The sequence below is a fragment of the Neolamprologus brichardi genome, chromosome 3 (genome assembly GCF_056152115.1).
Source record: "Neolamprologus brichardi isolate AB-2024 chromosome 3, ASM5615211v1, whole genome shotgun sequence".
In the NCBI taxonomy this organism is placed as follows: Eukaryota; Metazoa; Chordata; class Actinopteri; order Cichliformes; family Cichlidae; genus Neolamprologus; species Neolamprologus brichardi.
Window position 1 is genome coordinate 14,057,963 of NC_142106.1, and position 17,229 is coordinate 14,075,191.

Here is a 17,229-nt window from a genome sequence, read left to right on the forward strand (position 1 = left end):
AGGGGAAATTTTACCCTGTGAAACAGTGAACTTGACAGAGTTTAGTTAGTTATTATATCAGCTTATCTTTAAAGTGGACACACGACTTCATGCTCAGAGTTACAATGTTTCCCATTTCTAATTATAATCAGACTAACTATTGATAAAAAGCATTTTTTTGACTGTGGATTATTAGAGAGGACGTGTAAACTATGAAAAAGTCTTTTTTTCTACAGCAGTTGAAAATCATTCTTTAATCCTTTTACATTTACATGACTTCACAATAATGTGAGTGGACCAGAGATCTATGAATAAAGCTAAACTTTCCTTTTAAAAAAGAGTTATTATCATCTCTGCCTTGTTTTTTTCCAGTTCTACCTTTTGAAAATGAGCTAAATAAACCTCAGTCCTTTATTATTTTAAATACTAACCTAAGTGTCATTTATCTTTAGTTATGGCTTCAATGCTTTACTGGACAACAAACCAAGGTCAGTGATTGTCTTTTAAATATTTCAAATATTTGTTTCTTGGCTTATTCTAACATGTTTAAGGTGGAAGCCCAAACCACAGAAAAAATAGTTTAATTATTACTTTGCAAAACAATTAAATATTTAATTTTAACCCTCACAGCTCGTCTGACTGTGAGTCCCAGCAGCTCTCAGTTCTTTGAAGGAGACTTTGTGTCTCTGAGCTGTGAGGAGGACGACAGCTCTGCTGGATGGACTCTGAGGAGAAACACAAGCACAGACACCAGAGCTGAGTGTGAGGAGTGGGGAGAAGCAGATGGTTCTTCCTGTAACATCAGCTACATCGACCCGCTGGACAGTGGAGTTTACTGGTGTGAGTCCAGAGAGGGTCCCATCAGTAACATGGTTAACCTGACAGTCACTGGTAAGCTGAGTGTGTGGAGTTAGTGTTGATGAAGCTGTGTGTAAATGGATGAAATGCTGTAGTTTGTCTCTGTGTTGAGGTGGATCAGTGATCCTGCAGAGTCCTGTCCTCCCTGTGATGGAGGGAGATGACGTCACTCTGCTCTGTAAAACAAAGACCACTCCCTCCAACCTCCCAGCCATTTTCTTCAAAGATGTCGTCTTCACTGGGAAAGACTCTACAGGTCACATGACCATCCAGCATGTTTCCAGGTCTGATGAAGGCCTCTACAAGTGTGACATCAGCGGTCATGGAGAGTCTCCATCCAGCTGGATCACTGTCACAGGTGACACACTCACCTGTCTGTGTTTCTGCAGCTTTCAACATTCACAATGTGACGACAACTTAATGACTGTGTTTGCTTTATTTTAGAGAGAAACACCACCACACCTCCACCTACATCCACACCTCCACCTGCCTCTTCTGCTGGTTCCTCTCCACTTGTCCCCGTGTTGCTGACAGCTGGAACAGTCTGTGTTGTGTTAGTAGTGATGTTACTGGTTGTTTTGGTGGAACGACATGTTGACAGGAAACTAAAAGGTGAGACTTTCACTCTTTTTGTTGCATGAATGTCTCACGTTAGTATGTTTTTCAATTTTAAACAATATCCAAAGGAAAGATGAAGCTTGGTTAAAAGCAGCTCTGTGGAGTTTTCTTTATTATAAATATCCCAGGTAGGTGAGGTACATTCTGGACAGGCCACAGAAACAGACAACCATTAACAGTTAATCATCAGTCAACCTAACTCTATTAATGCTTGTTTTTGAAGAGGGACCTGGAGAGTATAAAAGAGAGAGAACATGCTAACTCCACACAAAAGGTGGATTTGAATATAGGGCCTTCTTACTGTAAGGCAACAGTGCTAACCACCATGACATATACTGCCCATAAGGTGCTCTTTAAATCAAATCGTAATTTAAGGTATCAAACATATTGTTACGTGTGTGTTGTTGGTTTGTTTGTTTCTTAATATGTGTATGCAAATTCACCTGTGTAGGGGCTCGGCTGTGATTGGTGGACCTGAGGAACGGCCTGATGTAACTGGTTCCTGCTGTGGACGTGAACTATAAAAGGACGACTGAAGGGCTGCCGTGTGGAGTGTGGCAAACTTCCCGTGCACTTGCCTCAGGTCCAGACGGAGCAGCCGCAGCCGCAGCCGCAGCCGCCGCAGCCGCAGCCGCAGCCGCAGCCGCAGCCGCAGCCGCAGCCATAGCCATAGCCATAGCCATAGCCAAAGCTACTTAGTTAAAGTCGGGCATGTGTGTGAAGTGCGGAGCAAGTAGGGGTGAGCTGCCGATTACTTTGGGAAGCCTTCTTTTCTCCTGTGTTCTTAGACCAGGGAGGTCAGACTGTGTCATTTCTTTGTTTTCTTTTATTGAAACAGGTCAGAGGGGAACCGAAGCCTAGGTTGAGTTTTGTTTGTTGTGTTGGCCTTAGCTCACCCTGAAATCATACACTCCCACTTGTGCCATTGTTGTGAATAAATTGTTGTTAAAAGTCCGATGCTGTGGCTTTGTCTGTTTGGGAAGTCGCGGGACACCCCGCTCTTGTTACGGTCATTTCGAGTCGGGTCGTAACACATATAATTTGTGTCTTTTGTACTATTAAATATAGGCATTCAGACAAAATGAGAACAAAGGTCATGGGCTTTAATGTGCAGATATCAAATGTTCTGATAGGCTCAGGAGGAGATGAAGGCCTGCATTAGGAAGTAACTGCAAAGCATTCTGGTTGTTCTTCTGAGTGGCAGTAACCATCACAGACCTGTTTTCATGGTTACAAACTAAAACGTTGTGCAGCTTAGAACAGTTCACAGTGTTGAGTTCTTCCTCCCACAGTCAAGACATACATGATAGGTGTTAACTAGTGATTTCAAATTAGATATAGGCGTGTAAGATTGCTAAGTTGTCTTTCTTAGCCCTGTGATGTACTGGAAACCTGTCGGATGTGCAGCCCGCCTTTCATACTATCCCAGCAGGGAGAAGCTCCAGCCCTCCTGCTTCCTGATCAGTGGTTAAGAGAATGTATAGATCATTTTAGTGATACATATTTTAAAAGCTTAGTCAAAGCCTACAATCATACTGTGGATCACATGTTGGTTGCTCTGTGTTTGTAGAAGTCTGTTAATGGTGAGTTGTTGTTCCTCGTGTGCTAAACATTTAATTTCAAACAGGGCGCAGTAATGAATAAGACTAACTATTCACTTTAGTTAAAGTTGTTCAGTTACCCAAAGAGACATGATGTGTAAGACATGAATAAATCTAGAATACAATGGTCTGGACACTCAAACACATGGTGCTCTGAGAGGGTAAGAGATGACAAGATGATGGAAATATACTGGAAACAGTCGATCATATTTGTCAAAGCTGAATCCAGGGCAAGCTTAGCTAAAAACGCTAATTTAGCTTATTTAGCGCCAGCTAACAGAAAGAACCTCAAGGAAACAGCTGTTATAATTTGGCGCTGTGAAAATAAAACTGATATTGGAGGGGGGAAATTACATGTTGTGCTTAAATCTAGGACATGGTGGTTTAAAAGAAACCCACAGGACAGGTTTAGTTGTTTCTCTCCTTTCTATTCATCGGTGCCACTGACTTTGTACTACTTTTTACATTTTTCTGTTTTCTGATGTTTGGCTGTGTTTACTGTTCATAGCATGACCTTTTAAGAAGATACTAAATAAATAATAACGACAATAACACGTTTTTATCATTTAAAATGCGCATAAATTTAAGAAACATAAACAAGACATTTATTAGTTGTAAGGATTTTTATCTGCAGTGGTGTGCTGATGTTTGCTGCTGGATCGGATCAGTTTTTCATCATGTCGCATTTGAATCCTGCACAAAATATTGGCGCATAATTAATCTGAATGATTTTTATGTCATCGTTAATGTAACAGCAGCAGCATCTATAGGACTGTACTGCCTGCACTGCTTGCTTTGTGTTTTCTTGTGCAGAGAGTGATGCAGCTGCAGTCGACTCAGCAGTGAGAACAGAAGATGTCACTAATGGACAAATCAACATCAAAGAGAAGCAAGAAGCAACTATAAAATGTACAGCTGCTGTCCTTTGTCTCCATCATGGTTCAAGATGACTTTTTTTCCAAATAGGGGTGTGTGAGCAGACGTCTCTGTGCTCTACAGCTAATTGATATTCTTTTAATATCTTGTGATTAAACTGTCTTAAAAACAAACAAAAAAACAGACTGTATCTGCAGGTTTTATGTTGTCTTATAACACTTTTCATATATTATCATTCATACATTATCCATCTATTTAGCTATTTTTTTCTGCATTAGCAGTCGGATCACTTGAAAGTGAGAAAGAGATTATTTATTGAAGCCTATAAATCAGGACAGTAATCTTTGAACGATGACACAAATGCACGCACAAGTTTCTCTAGTATAGAGGAATATTTTGAAATATTCCTTCAGTAAAGAAAACTGTTTAATCGGTTTATGCTATCATAAATGCTCACTTACAGGAGTCATGTACATGCACAAGTGTCCTTCTGTTTCACTGTGAAATAAAATGATTATCATGATCAAATGAAACTCTTCTTTCTACACACTTAAAGGTTTTTCTTTGTTTATCACACACGGGACACATGCTTGGCCCATCTTTATGCACAGTATAATGGATTTACTTATACTGGTAAAAGTGTTTCCAAGAAAACTGATGACAGATGCCTCAGAGCCACGTCTGTGTATGTTAAAGTGCTCACTATTGCTTTAAACTAATGTGCATGTGTGAGGCCTGGGCAGTGGACTTAGAGATGAAACCTTTTTGGCTTTGAGGAAGTTTTACAAAAGAGAAATAGAAAGAAACCCTCCATGGATTTAAAATTCAGTTAGATGTCAGCTCTGCAGCGGATTTTCCTTGTAGCACATGTAGCAAGACTAAAAGTGAACGCTGGTATGGTGTGTGGAAACATAAAGGTGTTTGTGGGTGGGAGTTTACCCGTATTGTGTTTAAACACACACACACAGATCAGTAATGTCCCTCTGATGATCTGATGATCAAGATTAAACTACAGCCTGGTGCTGCCATCTACTGACATTCAATGGCAACAACAAGCCCTCCAACACTGAAAGATCATGAAAGCATCTGGTACTTTTAGATCACATAGTTAGTACAAACTAACTTTTAATAAAATACTTATATCCCTATTGTTAAAACGTGGTTTACATAATTATTATCACTGACCATAAATGTCATTTTCTGCATACTTTTTAATTGTGATGCTTTACGTAATGATGTAACAATGTAACAATGTAACGACCTCATCTGTGTCCCCGACACAAGGTGGAGACACTGATGGTTAGATAAATGTACATACATTTCTGACTCTAAGAGAATGAATAATTTATTTAATATTTCACTGCTAATTACTGGCCAATCACATTAGGTGGTCATATATAAGTAGCAGCTGCTGTCTGAGCATGTTGCAGTCATCGGTGACCTGACTTCTCTAGCTGTTACATAAGCCTCCCCTCCGTCCATAAGGTTGTAGCTGCAGAAGCCTCCTATTGCTGCTTGTCTGAGCTACAAAAAGTGTTGCTGCTTTTTTCTTTCTTCTTCGATGGAGGAAGCATCTCTACTACGTCTAATCTGTAAGCAGTAAATTTCTTTGTTTTAAATGTTGAACGTTTACAGTTTGCTAATAAGTGATGTAGACACGAACAAGATGTCAGGCTCCCAGCTGCTTTCTATAAAGATGGCTCCCTCATCAGGAAGCAGCCTACAGGTCACATGACCATCCAGCATGTTTCCAGGTCTGATGAAGGCCTCTACAAGTGTGACATCAGCGGTCATGGAGAGTCTCCATCCAGCTGGATCACTGTCACAGGTGACACACTCACCTGTCTGTGTTTCTGCAGCTTTCAACATTCACAATGTGACTTTTAGCTGATGTTCTTTTTTTAAGGGAGATCTACACCCACACCGCCACCTTCATCCGCTTATACGTTGACCTCTCCTGCTGCTTCATCCCCTCTACTCCCTGTGTTGCTGACTACTGGAGCCGTCTGTGTTGTAATTCTAGTGGTGTTGCTGTTTCTTTTGATGTATCATGAACATGTTCACAGAAGGCTTGAAGGTGAGACTCAGACTTTCTTTGTCTTGCAGGGTTTTTTCACAGTAAATTCATATTAATGTGCAAAGGTCATTTTTCCCTGTCCGATATGCATGTAAGGCCTCAAGAAAAAATGTCTGAAACTTAATTTACCCCAGGAACTTATCAGCTTTCCATTATGTGTCATGTTAATAGTGAAGAAAAAAGGAGGAGCATAAACAATCGGCTGGGTCAGCGCGCTCGGGCTCTCAGCAGAGACTAATTGCTGAGACGGCAAGGCAGAGTTTCCAGGTAATGCAGGTTGTGTTGGCTTCTTAGTCTCCAGGAGTCCAGAGTCAGCTGAAGGCTGAAACTCAGCGTCTTGGGAGGCCCTGGGAATGACAGTCTCCAGTAAGGCCAGTTTTTGAGAAGCAGCTAAAGTCTTAATAGGATTTGCTCTCTGCTTTGAATAAGCAATCGAAAAACAGTCCTTTAAATTAACAGGCTTGGAATAAACAGTCCCAGTTATATTTACTCCCGGGTCAGAAGATGCAGCACCAAAAGAGTTTTTTATATCCATAGGGCCGGAGGATGTGGCCTCTGAGAAAACAGTTTTTGAACGTACAATTTGAGAACTTACAGACACAGAGATGCTAGTTTACAGATACTGAAGAGCTATGTTCAGGGTTGACAAACTCTAGAGAGCTAGATCAGCTGCTATACAAACAGTCCTTGAGTTTGTTTCTGCTGAGCAATGTTTATGCTTAAATCTTCAGAGCAGGGGTTACCAGTCTGTGTATACATAGCTCCACGCACAGAAAGGCAGGGTGAAGAGCGGCGCTACAGCGCAATGAAACAGGTGAAGCAACTCATCCCCCTGAATAGGTGTGTGTGTGTGTGTGGGGGGGGGGGGGGGGGGGGGGGGGGGGGGGGAGACACACAGGTTGACATGCATAGGAACACAGGGCATGATGACCAGATGATCCCACAACAAACACTAGAGAACACACACTAATATACACAAAGGGAAATAAGGAAACAGCACACAGGAGGGAGACACAGCTGAACCCAATAAGCATGACGAGACAGGGAGGACGTAAATTGAATACACTGACATCAGACACGGACCTTCAAAGTAAAACAGGAAATATATGCAGACAGAACTCAGAGACACCATACTTACAGAGAACAGAGGGAACACACGGGCAGGGATGACTAGACACTAAACAGAGGGAGCACAGAACCGCAACCTAAGAACTAGGAAAATCTTAACAGAATACATAACCCAAATAACAAGAACATAACATAATGTTAATTAATACACAACCCTGGGTCAACAGACTCAGGCCCATGACATTTTGTATCTTGCTTACACCAAGCACTGATGGGCACCAAGTTGTTATCAAACTAGGTGCATTTAATCATTACCTGTTATTAATCACTGGCTCTCTTTCACATTCTTTTATCCTGTTTTCCTCCCCCCACTCCAACCAGTCACTGCAGATGGCCACTCTTCCATGAGCCTGGTTCAGGAGGAGCCTGCAGGCTTTTTCCTGTTAAAAATTAGTTTTTCCTGCGATCCCTATTGTTAACAACAGGAACCACCACTCCAGAGACACTGCCACAGACCTCCACAAAATGTTGCAGAGATATGTGAACCAGGACAGCCCTACAACATCCAGAGCCTTCAGGGCAAACTTAGTCAACCCAGGGTGTCCCACCACCAAGCAGAACTACATCAATGCCCTCATCCCAATTGAAAAGGGGTTGTTTCTTTCAACCCCAGACTCTGCTTCCTCTACAGAGGTCAGCAACTTCCCACTAACACCCACGTTTTTGCATCAGCCACTGCCCAAGCCACACGCCAATGATGCAGCCGGGAACCTGTCAGCTGCCCCTGGAGGCCCATAGCTAGTAGCAACAGCCACAACAAGAGAGGTATAGAGCATGGTCCAGTCTGTCCTCAGCCTATCAAAAGTCCCGCCAGAGATGAAACTCAAGGGTCTTTTGAATTCAGGCCAGATAACACATAGGCTGGACTATTGTCAGAAAATAACATGACAATTATGATAAAGTGAAACTCTATTTTCAATAGATTAAACAGATTAAATAGATCAGCCCCCAGTGATGAATTATCTTTAGAGCATGTTGGTGAAATGTTCATCTGAAGAAAATTCAAAAATGAGTCAGTGGGCTCAAAGATGATTGGTTTCTTATTTCTGGGTTTATTTCCGTGTTAATTTTTCTCTCTTTTTTTCTCTTCAGTGGCCAACAGACTTTAGCTCAGGATGTCACTCAAATAAAAAGAAACTTACTTGGTTATGAGGAAGTTTTTCAAATATAAAAGCTTGTAAAATCTTAAAACTCAGAGATAATTTGGATTTGTCACATTAGAAGATTTTCTGTCAACAGTCAGTGCAGCGGGGGATGTTGTTGTTGTTGTTGTTGCAATACCAAAATTTACCACTGGTACCTGTAATATTACCGTATGGCATGTGGTAACTGTTACTGATCTAAAAGCAGATAAATGATTTAAGTTGTAATGTGGAGCAAGTCTAATCTTTAACACGAAGCTGATATAGCAGGATGGGTAAGTTTTAGCACCAGGCGTGTGTGTCTGTGTGTGCAAGTTTTTTTGCGTGTGATGAGTCAATGGGGGAAAAAAAAAGAAGAATAAGCCACGTCCTCCTGAGTGACGGGTCCCAAGGAACCATAGTCTGGTGCTGCCATCTACTGACCCTAAAGTGCACCAACAAGCCCTCCAACACTGAGTCTGCACGAGTGAAAGGTCACTAACTCGCACAATGAATGTGCAACACCCCTTTTTTATATTTTGAGATGAAAGGAAGGCAAAAGTGACTCAAACAACCACTCGTTACAACGAAAGGATACTTACTGTTCTCTGAATGCACCGCATGTGAAGGAGATTCTGTAGCAGCAGAAAACCACACCAGCTGAAACTCCTGTCAGCTAACAACAGGAAACCGAGGCTGCAATTCACACATTCACTAACCAAATGTAAATAAAAGATTCTAAAAACACTGCCTGGTCTGCGTAGTTTCAATATATGCCGAGAGATTTAGATGGTAGGGTCAGAATTTGATGTAAACAAGGTAAAGCCCATCCTGTTTCTGCTGCTGGTGCAGTGACAGCCTGCGAAAGTGTCTTTGTGGGCAACAGTCTCCAAGAACCCCGCTGTGCTCAACAGCTAAAACTGCATATCAGGGAAAACTGGGAAAATTTCACCCTATTCTCCCAGCTCTTCATTGTTAAAGTGTTGCTAAAAGAGAAGCTGCCAAACAACACGACACATTTTCAAACACTAAAAGCGGTTTAATTATTGAAATTGCAGCTTTGTACCCTTTTCTGTCAAATAACTTTTAAACTACAATTTGAATTGAATGTTTTTTTGTTTTAAATTTATATTTGTCACACATCTTACACATATAGAAAAAAGACAAGTTGGTGAAGAGGGTGGGGTTTACCTTGTCTCTATAACAAAAAGGAACAAAAGGTCACGTCAGTTAAGAGGACGATGAAGGAAGCGTCTGTACTATGTCTGCTCTGTGAGTAAAGCGTGAATTTTTTTGGTTTTTCGTTATTTTAAATGTTGAACTTTTACTTTCTGTTGTGTTAATCAAAAGTGATGAAGGAAAAAGTATAAAAAAGAAGAATAAAAGCACCAAGTTATGGTAGTGCTCTTTATGCCACCAGTACAATGAGAAAAAAAACCCTAATAGTGCAAAAAGACTGATTGTTTTGTGTGACATTTACAGGGGAAATGATTTCTTTCTATATATTCATTATTATCGACTTCTAAATCTACCTATGAATTTACATGAAAGACGAAGCAGAGCTTTTGCACAACGTTCCTTAAATTGTTCTCACACCCCCTCCTCGACGTCTGCTTCGAGGATTCTGACATTTAGTGTGACTCAGAAGTGTTGATTCATTTAAACCAACATAATCATCCTGCTTTAATCATCCCACTCCATACGTGACATCTCTTGTAGCAAAACCAGCATTTTCCCAGAGTTTCATAGTTATTTATAACATAATAATTATCTACAGTTATTTATTCTTTAGTCTTTAGTCTATACTAACCTAATTGTAATTTCTTCTTAGTTCTGATATCAGTGTTTTACTGGACAACAAACCAAGGTCAGTAAGCATCTTTTGAATATAAAGTGCTAAAATGGTGATCAGAATCAGAAATATCTGGTGTGTAGATGCTTGTGGGCTGCTATAGCACATTTACATCTTATTTTCATTCTATAGGCTGATTTCATCTAAACAATAATTTATATTACTTTTGACAGTAATGAAAAGCTCATTTTTAACCCTCACAGCTCGTCTGACTGTGAGTCCCAGCAGCTCTCAGTTCTTTGACGGAGAATTTGTGACTCTGAGCTGTGAGGAGGACGACAGCTCAGCTGGATGGACTCTGAGGAGAAACACAAGCACAGACACCAGAGCTGAGTGTGAGGAGTGGGGACAACCAGCTGGTTCTTCATGTACCACAAGCAGTATCGTCCTGTTGGACAGTGGAGTTTACTGGTGTGAGTCCAGAGAGGGTCCCATCAGTAACATGGTTAAGCTGACAGTCACTGGTAAGCTGAGTGTGTGGAGTTAGTGTTGATGAAGCTGTGTGTAAATGGATGAAATGCTGTAGTTTGTCTCTGTGTTGAGGTGGATCAGTGATCCTGCAGAGTCCTGTCCTCCCTGTGATGGAGGGAGATGACGTCACTCTGCTCTGTAAAACAAAGACCACTCCCTCCAACCTCCCAGCTGCTTTCTATAAAGATGGCTCCCTCATCAGGGAGGAGCCTACAGGTCACATGACCATCCAGCATGTTTCCAGGTCTGATGAAGGCCTCTACAAGTGTGACATCAGCGGTCATGGAGAGTCTCCATCCAGCTGGATCACTGTCACAGGTGACACACTCACCTGTCTGTGTTTCTGCAGCTTTCAACATTCACAATGTGACGACAACTTAATGACTGTGTTTGCTTTATTTTAGACAAACACACCACCACACCTCCACCTACATCCACACCTCCACCTACATCCACACCTCCATCTACAGCCACACCTCCACCTAAAACCACCTCCACATTGACCTTTCCGGCCGCTTCCTCTCCTCTTCTCCCGGTGTTGCTGACTGCTGGAACACTCTGTGTCATAGCTCTCGTGGTCTTACTGATTGTTTTGGTGGAACGACATGTTGACAGGAAGCTTCAAGGTGAGACTCAGACTTCCTCGACTTTTCAAAAATTCACGATTCAAAAATGTTTTATTGTCAGTTCTCTGCTTGGACACACAGGATAACTCAAATACTGTTTCTCACTCACCTCAGTATAAAAAAAAGACTTAAGAAAAGTTAAAGGAATATATAAAATTCAATCAGTGCACTATAATGGCAAGAGTGTAAGATATAAATGCAATATATAAAATAAAGCAGCAAGATATAAATCATACAAATTAAATAGAATAAAATAACATAAATTGAATGAATAAATACAGCAAATATATAAACTTTATAACATCTTTATCTGCTTTATACATAGAACGAACTGATTAATTAGTTCGTGGTTTTGTTGATTTATTCATTCAATCGAAGCTTTCATGGGTCAATCTGTGGGAGCTACAAATAATACTCAGCAGGAAAATTATAATTACTTTCCCTACAATAAATAATGTGAATGATTAATGTAATGGCAGTAGTGTCTCTATGACCATGTGCACTGATGTCCTCTCTGTGTGTTTCATTGTGCAGAGAGCGCTTTAGCTGCCGTCTACTCAGCAGTGAGGACAGAAGACATCTGTTATGTAGAAATCAAGATTAAAGAGAAACCCAAATAAACAAAGGCCAGGTACAGCTGCTCCTCTTTGTTTTAACGCTCAGAACAATTCCAGCTATTCCTGGCATTCCAGTTTAAACCAGTGGTGTCAAACATAAGCCTCAGAGGCCTGAATAAGCAAAGACTCTAATCTGACTCGTTGGATGACTTTGAAACATTTGAAGAAGAGCAGAAATTTTGGACAACTGTGTTGTCAAAAGGATTTCAGATTTTCCTTCTCATAAAGACCTCCCATGTCAATTTACACTACATCAAATTAATTAAACGTAATTAAAAAGTAATTTTTTCTATTTAAATCACACTTCCTTTTATATAATACAGCTAAGGGATAAAATCACATTTGAATCAATAGAAAACAAGTGCTTGTATGAATGGATGATGATGTATTTTGTATAAAGTGCTCTGAGTACTCAAGTGTATAAGAACCAGTTTAATTACCATTCACTAAAGAGGCTGAGTGAGCTGTCTGCGGCTCTCTGGTCAAGTCAGACTTTGAGACTTGCTCATAAAAGCTGTAAAGTTTAAGTCAAAGAACAATGTTCAGTACAGGAAGTGATGTAGACTCAGAGTAAAGCTGGAAGGAAATGCAGAAGAAAATTAAGCACCTCAGATTGTCATGAGGCCAACATTTACACTCTCTTATGCACTCCTTTGATTTTCACGCTCTTCTTTTGGATTTTCCTGGTTCTATTGACCCTGTGCACGAGAAAATGCTAACTTCCTGGTTTGAGACCGGATGTGGGGTTGTACATATCCGGTAGCTTTACTTTGCGGTATGTCTGTGAAGGTTCTCAGTCATCCAGGTCATCGTAGTCAAAGGAGCTTGAAAAGCATCTGGACTTCTTTAAGTTACTTCAAGTACTTGAAGTAACTTAAAGAAGTCCAGACGCTTTTCTTTGCAAGCTCCTTTGACTTTGCAGTATACTCCAAAAGTGATGTCCAAAACTCGAAAACGGAAAGATCGCGTTAAGTTACAAAGAGCAGAAGGTGGGAACACTCACCACTGCTGTGTCATAAAACATCCAATGATCAATTTTGACGTTTATAGAGTTTAGATTGATCAGTTGTTTACATCACTCAACACAAGCAGAACTGCATCACTGCATGCAGAAGACACATCGTCCACATTCAGAAGCACATCTCTGTATAGTGACAGTTCTTATGATTTAAACAGGCAAATGTTCAGCATTCAAACTACAGGTGAAGAATAGTCAAACCAGATGTTTCCCCGTTATGTTGATATCAGCTAGTCAAGTACACACCTACACAGCATGTTAACAAACCGTGAAAAAAGACACACAAAAAATGAATGATTGCTGGTAACGGTTTCTACACATTAATATGTACGAAGGGTATGTTGTGACTTACCTTAAAATTTACAGCGGTCCCTCGCTATAACGCGGTTCACCTTTCACCTCGCTGTTTCACGGATTTTTTAGTGCAAGTTTGCATGCTTTTTTTTACATCACATTGTCCTGCGTCCTGATCGCTGCAGACGATCTCCTCCGTGGTGTCTCTCCTGTACAGTACAGAATCGCTGCATTGATTGCTAGCAGTGTGACTCTGAAGTGCAGTGCTGTATGTCCACGATGTCCACGAAACGTTTTGCACCGTCAAAAAATAGAATTGGCTACTTGATTTCACCTATCGCTGGTTATTTTTAGAACATAACACCTGCGATAAACGAGGGACAGCTGAGAAATATAACATTTGAATCCCTTTTCTCTTTTGCTCTGAGGCGCCGGGGATAAATATTGACAAGTCGATGAACATCATTTACAGATATATTGGGTAAATGCCCGAGACATGTATAGAAATGTAAATCGCCGCTTGATTCATTCATTTGCTTAACTTGTTTTGGACCGTAAACAGGGCGCGAATAGGACACCGGAAACAAAGCTCCCCACAGGAGTTTCTGCACCGGAAGTAGCATATGCTAACGTGCACATAGTTAATTCTAACAGCAGGGCTCTGCATCACATCAGACTTGTTGTCAACATCACACTTGTTTGGCTCTGCACATGTGCAGAAATGAAAGACAATAGATTAAAAAAATTCAAGATGATCTAAAGGTAAAAGTGAGATAGGATGTGCAAGGTGTGAAAATGACGTTTTCTCACTGTAAAACCACAGCAGCAGCATCCGCCTGTTTTGTTTTTTTTTCCCCGTGTGGGAAGATTGGTTCATACTTCTCACACAGTTTATTTTCATGACCTTATTTTGTATCTTCCAGTTAAAAAAATGTCAAAAAAGAACAATATAAGTCACGTGATCCAAGCACGGTGAGCTCATCGGTTTAAATTAACACTGACATCATTAGCAGATCCGCCCCTTAGTAGGTTTAAAAAAGACCTAAATACAACCTCAGACAAACAAATGCACGGCATGTTACAATGTTCATGTTTCAATTGTTTCCTGGGATGGATGTTGCTCTATAAAAACATATAGAAAGACACGTAGCAAACAAAGGAGACCTAGATACAGAATATTGACCTTTTGTCAGAGTAAAAACCCACAGCAACAGTCTCCACCTGTTATATGTTGTTCCTGTAAGCTGCGTGAGACCTTCTGTATCTGTGGTTGAAATGTATCAAAGAGCAGGGGGTGCACCTGCAGATGCTGTGTGATCTAAAGTTTCACTGTTATAGTATTCATAATTCAGTGTGTTAGGGTGATTAATACTTGTGTCTGAGAGACTTTAGACAGTGAAACCTTTCGTTAAGATACGTCTTAACTGTAACTGGTTTGACGTGTTCACTGGCATTTCCTCACTTTCTCTATATGAACATAACAGACGGGTCAGGTTTGTGCACAGGTGCTTAATGTTTCTCATGATGTTTTGAACTGTGTGTTCAGATTGTGAAGCCAGAGCTCTGTACTGAAGATTCCCACCAGTCCAGCCGATGACTTCCAGCTACTGGTCCAACCGACCCATAAGACCTGTGTTTTTCTCATCACCTTACACAGCCAGCACGCTTGCCTTATTAAGAGCATGTATAGTATGTAATGCATTAATGCAGTAATGGAATGCACTGTATATGATCCCCTATTGATCTTTCTATTGATCTATTTCATTTCTAAGTGGGAGACCGTGCTGTCTGCTCCACAGCAGTGATCTAGTTTTTCTGCAGAATCAATAAACTTTGGTCTCACTTTTGTTCTCGTGTGGTTCTGTGGGTTTCACAAAGATGTCTGATGCCGCTGCTAACTGATACACGCCACAGCTGCACACTATAAACAGCAGGAGCATTTTTTCAGTGGCTGGAAACTTCAGAGAAAAAAAAGTCAGAACAAAGTGCGTACGTGTTCGTGATAGGAAATGAAGTCTGTTGGGCTATGGATGGCTGCACTGGGAGATGACGCTTAGCTTAAGAAGCTGTACACCGCATCTTAGCTGGCGTGCAGTTTGCTGTCTGTGGTTTAAAGTCTGTTACACTCTCCAAGGTCCCAAAAAAAGAAATCGGTTGCATCTGATGTTTCAAACAAATAGAGCTGAGTGTCTTTTTCAAATTATCAGATACATAATGAGCAGATTCCAACTCATTTTTTAATGTCTTACCTTCACAGCAGCATGTCAACAGCTCCTGCAGCTGCCGTACACAGATGTTATTACAAGTTAGTGTAATTTCTTCAAGTTCCTTCTTATTGTCAGCTCTCATTAAAATAACAACTGCTCTCTTGCACTAGTCATGCATTTGTGAAATAATAAAGTAAACACCTGTTAAAGTGTTTCTGTCACAGCAGTGTGCAGAAAGCACATGCAGGGTTTTCTTTGTTGCAATAAGAAAAACAGTATTTGTAATATCACCATTTAGCATTTAGGTAGCAGATGTGAAGTGGTGGTTTTAAAGAAGAGTTTAATGAGCTGATTTAGCAGCGAAGGTGATTCTTGGATGTGGCACCAGCTCTGGCCGCTCTGACCACCATCTCAACAATAAACCAATATCTAGTGCTGCCATCTACTGACACTAAAGTGCACCTGTGACAGTTTGGTTTTTTTTTCTTCTTTGGCTCTCGCACTTTTTCTCCTCTCCCTTATCTTCCCTGCTTATGTCCTTGTCTAGTCTCGTGTATTTATTGTATTTTTTGTATTTTCCCTGGAACACTCTCTCACAGTCTGTTCTCTAAAACCTAAAAGAGGAATTATGGATTGGATCAATTGGTCCCTAAATGCAATTGACACCCCTTTCTCAACGAGAAGTTTGGGCTCGGGTGAGCCCGAGTGCTGAAGATATCTACCTATTCGGAACCATGGTAACAGGATACTCAGAATAAGATTATCCTGTTACTCTTATTAACAGTAACAGTAACTGAATACTCAGAATAAGATCTCTGACTGCACACTGGATACATCTCGGAAGGGCTAGCCCGGAATAACATCTCTCTGGGCGCAAATTGGATGACATCTCGGGGAGGCACACTGCCGTGAGTTCTCAAAAATTGGCTCCTTGAGCACAAGAAATGACAACATCACAGAACGCAAGTATGGCGAAGCTCGCGGCGGGAGATTGAGAGACCAGTGTTGGACTGTAGAACTGCTTTGAAATTCATATGAGCTGTTCACACGCAAAGTAAAAACCACCATCACTTATGCGGATACTCCTTTGGCGCCAGCTGCGGTCTCAAGGCTGGAGCTGAACAAACACTCCTTGATAATGACTGTGTTTAGTCTGTTCCTTCCCATTCCATGCAAAGCCACCTGGGTTGGCTGGAAGACTGTTTACTTAGCCTGGCAGGGTGAAGGACACTGTCTCAGCTGAACTCTGGACACGCACACACATACACTGGCTCCCCGTTGAATGCAGAGTCCATTTTAAGATTCTGGTTCTGACATTTAAGGCTCTTCAAGAACAAGCACCAGCGTACATCATCGAACTTTTACAGCCCTATGCCCCTAGTAGGTCCCTGAGGTCTTGTGATCAGGGCCTACTTGTTATTCAGTATACAAGACTGAAAACCAAGGGTGATAGAGCTTTTGCTACTGTGGCCGCCAGACTGTGGAATTCTCTTCCTCAGAACTTAAGATCTGCAGACTCAGTGATTACTTTTAAAAAACAGCTAAAAACACATCTTTTTAAAATTGCATTTTGTTAACTTTTGACTTTTTTTGTTTTTTTACCTTGTAAAGCACTTTGTGATCTTTTATCTAGAAATGTGCTATATAAATAAAGTTTTACTTACTTACTTACTTACATATACACTAATATGCACTCACCGACGCATCACCCTCCCTACCCCGGATCCAACGCCACCTCCAACGCTTACCTCCCCTCTGATGTGGACATCGGGTCAGTCGGAGGCGCCGTCGAAAGACTGCAGCGGTCCCAGATCAGATGTACACACTGGAACTCTTTCCCATGTTGCTTGTCTGTGTTTATTGTACTATGGTGTGTTGATATCTGT

General features: G+C 41.0%; 2 protein-coding genes across 2 annotated transcripts; both read left to right on the forward strand.

Moving 5' to 3' along the window:
* The first annotated feature begins 433 nt into the window (after positions 1–433).
* Positions 434–2,122, forward strand: LOC118456123 (Fc receptor-like protein 4). The gene is made up of 5 exons (XM_087838143.1): positions 434–467; positions 610–870; positions 950–1,195; positions 1,282–1,449; positions 1,983–2,122. Exons 1-5 carry the CDS (start codon positions 434–436, stop codon positions 2,120–2,122), a joined length of 849 nt encoding a protein of 282 aa, XP_087694269.1.
* A 7,377-nt stretch (positions 2,123–9,499) lies between these two features.
* Positions 9,500–11,827, forward strand: LOC148103578 (sialoadhesin-like). Its single transcript, XM_087838144.1, has 6 exons — positions 9,500–9,530; positions 10,090–10,125; positions 10,314–10,574; positions 10,654–10,899; positions 10,986–11,207; positions 11,742–11,827. Exons 1-6 carry the CDS (start codon positions 9,500–9,502, stop codon positions 11,825–11,827), a joined length of 882 nt encoding a protein of 293 aa, XP_087694270.1.
* Positions 11,828–17,229: the final 5,402 nt, after the last annotated feature.

Bases quoted from the DNA above. Each gene is read 5' to 3' on its own strand.
- LOC118456123 (XM_087838143.1), top strand. From the start codon at position 434: ATGGCTTCAATGCTTTACTGGACAACAAACCAAG. The intron at 871-949 runs GTAAGCTGAGTG...CTCTGTGTTGAG, and splicing joins GGTTAACCTGACAGTCACTG to GTGGATCAGTGATCCTGCAG. The intron at 1,196-1,281 runs GTGACACACTCA...GCTTTATTTTAG, and splicing joins CAGCTGGATCACTGTCACAG to AGAGAAACACCACCACACCT.
- LOC148103578 (XM_087838144.1), top strand. From the start codon at position 9,500: ATGAAGGAAGCGTCTGTACTATGTCTGCTCT. The intron at 10,126-10,313 runs GTCAGTAAGCAT...TAACCCTCACAG, and splicing joins TTACTGGACAACAAACCAAG to CTCGTCTGACTGTGAGTCCC. The intron at 10,575-10,653 runs GTAAGCTGAGTG...CTCTGTGTTGAG, and splicing joins GGTTAAGCTGACAGTCACTG to GTGGATCAGTGATCCTGCAG.